The sequence below is a fragment of the Manis javanica genome, chromosome 13 (genome assembly GCF_040802235.1).
Source record: "Manis javanica isolate MJ-LG chromosome 13, MJ_LKY, whole genome shotgun sequence".
NCBI classification, from domain to species: domain Eukaryota; kingdom Metazoa; phylum Chordata; class Mammalia; order Pholidota; family Manidae; genus Manis; species Manis javanica.
Window position 1 is genome coordinate 34366573 of NC_133168.1, and position 2802 is coordinate 34369374.

At 39.1% G+C, this 2802-nt stretch overlaps 1 protein-coding gene across 1 annotated transcript; it reads left to right on the forward strand.

Moving 5' to 3' along the window:
• The first annotated feature begins 275 nt into the window (after positions 1-275).
• On the forward strand, positions 276-859 carry LOC108408669 (non-histone chromosomal protein HMG-14). Its single transcript, XM_017679234.3, has one exon. The coding sequence runs from the start codon at positions 276-278 to the stop codon at positions 576-578; it is 303 nt and encodes a 100-aa protein (XP_017534723.1). The 3' UTR covers positions 579-859.
• Positions 860-2802: the final 1943 nt, after the last annotated feature.

The window sequence follows — 2802 nt, forward strand, 5'->3', positions numbered from 1 at the left end:
TTTCTACCTTATTTAACCCAGTTACTTTGGCATTTTGACTGATAAATAGATGATGGATGATAAAAGATAGAGATACATCAATCTATTTAGGTAGATAGATATATCAAAGGAAGATGTTAGTTTCATACAAATGAGAATTTATTTCGTTAAAATTCCTTGAAGGCAGCAGCTCGGGCAGCGGGAGAAGTGGCAGCAGCCAGGCAGCCCAGCTTCGCGAAGGCTCTCGGTGCACCGTGGCCCACAGGCAACCAGCACGCGCCTGCCGCTCCTCCACGATGCCCAAGAGGAAGGTCAGCTCCACCGAGGGCACAGCGAAGGAGGAGCCCAAAAGGAGGTCGGCCAGGTTGTCAGCTAAACCTGTTCCTGCAAAAGTGGAAACGAAGCCAAAAAAGGCAACAGAAAAGGATAAATCTTCAGACAAGAAAGTGCAAACAAAAGGGAAAAAGGGAGCAAAGGGAAAGCAAGCTGAAGTGGCTAACCAGGAAGCTAAAGAAGATTTACCTGCAGAAAACGGAGAAACTAAAAATGAGAGTCCAGCCTCTGATGAAGCAGGAGAGAAAGAAGCCAAGTCTGATTAATATCATATACCATGTCTTATCAGTGGTCCCTGTCTCCCTTCTTGTACAATCCAGAGGAATATTTTTATCAACTATTTTGTAAATGGCAAGTTTTTTAGTATCTCTAGAAACATTTTTAAGAAGGAGGGGATCCCACCTCATCCCAATTTTGAAGTGTAAATGCTTTTTTTTAAGAGGTGAAATCATTTGCTGGTTGTTTATTTTTTGGTACAACCAGAATATAGTGGGGTATTGAATATGGGAGGCTTTGATTGTTTTGGGTGTCAGCTTAACATTCCATAATGGGAGTAGTTGTATATCCTGTAATATAAACATAAACTAAATGGCAATTTGGAGTCAGTTGTGCATTTAATATATCTTGAACATTTTAAATTACTTCTACTCCTGTGTTGTCTCTGGTACGTTTCCTAAAGAAAACCACTCCTTGATCTTGGCTCTCCTGTCAGAATTGTGTGCACTCTGTAACATCTTTGGTCTTGGTAGTCCAGTTTTCCTAGTAATTTTGTTAATGTGCTGTGATAGATTAAAAATCTGCATATGTAGTGTATCTGATAAGTTGTGAATTAGTGAAACTGATGTAACAGCATATCAATATTTGAAGATACGGTACTTGATATCCTATTAAGGAAAACTTGCCTCCAAAGTTTAAGCTGAAAAGTCACTGGAATAACTGTTGAGAAAAAAATCACAATTACATGATTTTCTAGATATTTGGTATGTACGTTAAAAATTGTGTACAAATTGAAATGTCTGTGTACTGACCTTCAAATAATACCTCAATTCTAAAAGAATTTCTTGAAGCACATAAGAATTAAGTTCTGGCTTAAATTTTATGTAAAGAATTTCCACATTTGTTCTTCCAAAGTTTCTTAAAACTTAAGAGTCTGTTTAATTTTTAATACTTGAATACCTACAATGTGCTCTAAAGATGTTTGTGTGACTGAGTGGTTTAGTAATGGAAAAACAGTCCAGTGTACTCTGATGCAAAGTAAATACGTAATTATTCACTCATGTGGTAAACTCCTAAGTACAGACTAAGCTAGAGTGAGATCTGGTTTGGTTCGTGTGCATATTCTCAAGATTTGCTTTCATGTATATCATACTTCCATATTGTGATCTACATGACCTTTAAAAGTGGTATCGGACACCTGTACTGATTTGCAAATAGAAAACCAGGGCTGGAGAAATTTTGCTGTGGTTACTACTAAAAGGGGAGACTTTGGAATGAAGTTTAAACCTCTATGTGTGAAAAAAAAAAATTCCTTGGAAATTTTAAGTACATTTGAACAAATTAAATTTGCTCACATATATAAATATGTCCACATCCCTATTGAATTATAGGAAGTCAGTAATATATTAGCACTTGTGAAACTCAAATTCATAATCCAAAAAATGCAAATTTAGGATTTATTTATTAATCAGGGCAAATATTGTTTCAAGGAAGAAAACTATATAAATTTGTTCAGGGAAGATAGGAGAGGGAGAAAATCCAATAAGATTACAGATATGTTAGAACACAATGAACAGTTAAAAAAAAAATCCAAGAATAAAACAAAAGAGCAAAAACACAGATTTCAGGAAGTGTATGTATGAACCAAGTGGTCAACAGCAGTTGTTCCTGGAGTATCACCTAAATGAAGTAAACTCAGGATGTGATGTCACATGGTTCAACCTACCAAAAGAATGAACCAAGACAGATGGGATTAAAGATGGCGGTGTGAGAGGAAAGACAGAGGCTTCCTTCTAAAACTGGAAACAATTAGAAAATTTAATTGGCACAACTAATCCTGAGAGAGCAACAGTAAAGAGGACACATCAGACTGTACACACCTGGAGAAAAGAGCATACCTCAGCGAATGGGGTAACTTACCAGAGCTGTGACTCCATGGGACCTGAGGCCCTCCCCCACCCCAGCTCACTGGCGGGAGGAAGACAAATGGAGCAGGGAGGGAGTGGGAGGCCTGGGACTGCTGAATACCTAGCTCAGGAGTCCTGTGCTGGGAGCACAAACCTACATTTCATGGTGCTTTCATGAGACTTGCATGACTACTGGGTTGGAAAGTTAATACAGGCAGAGTTCCTGGGGAGACAGGGATTCTGGCTGCTTGTGGAAAGCAGGGATCCATATCTGGCTGCTCTGGGACAAAAACTTATACCTGTGTGACCAGCCCACCGGCTCAGGCAGTAGAGACAGGCACAGCAGCCAGGATGCAGGGAACAGCTC

Excerpts from the sequence above, each read along its gene's own strand:
- LOC108408669 (XM_017679234.3), top strand. The coding sequence starts at position 276 with ATGCCCAAGAGGAAGGTCAGCTCCACCGAGGGCACAGCGAAGGAGGAG.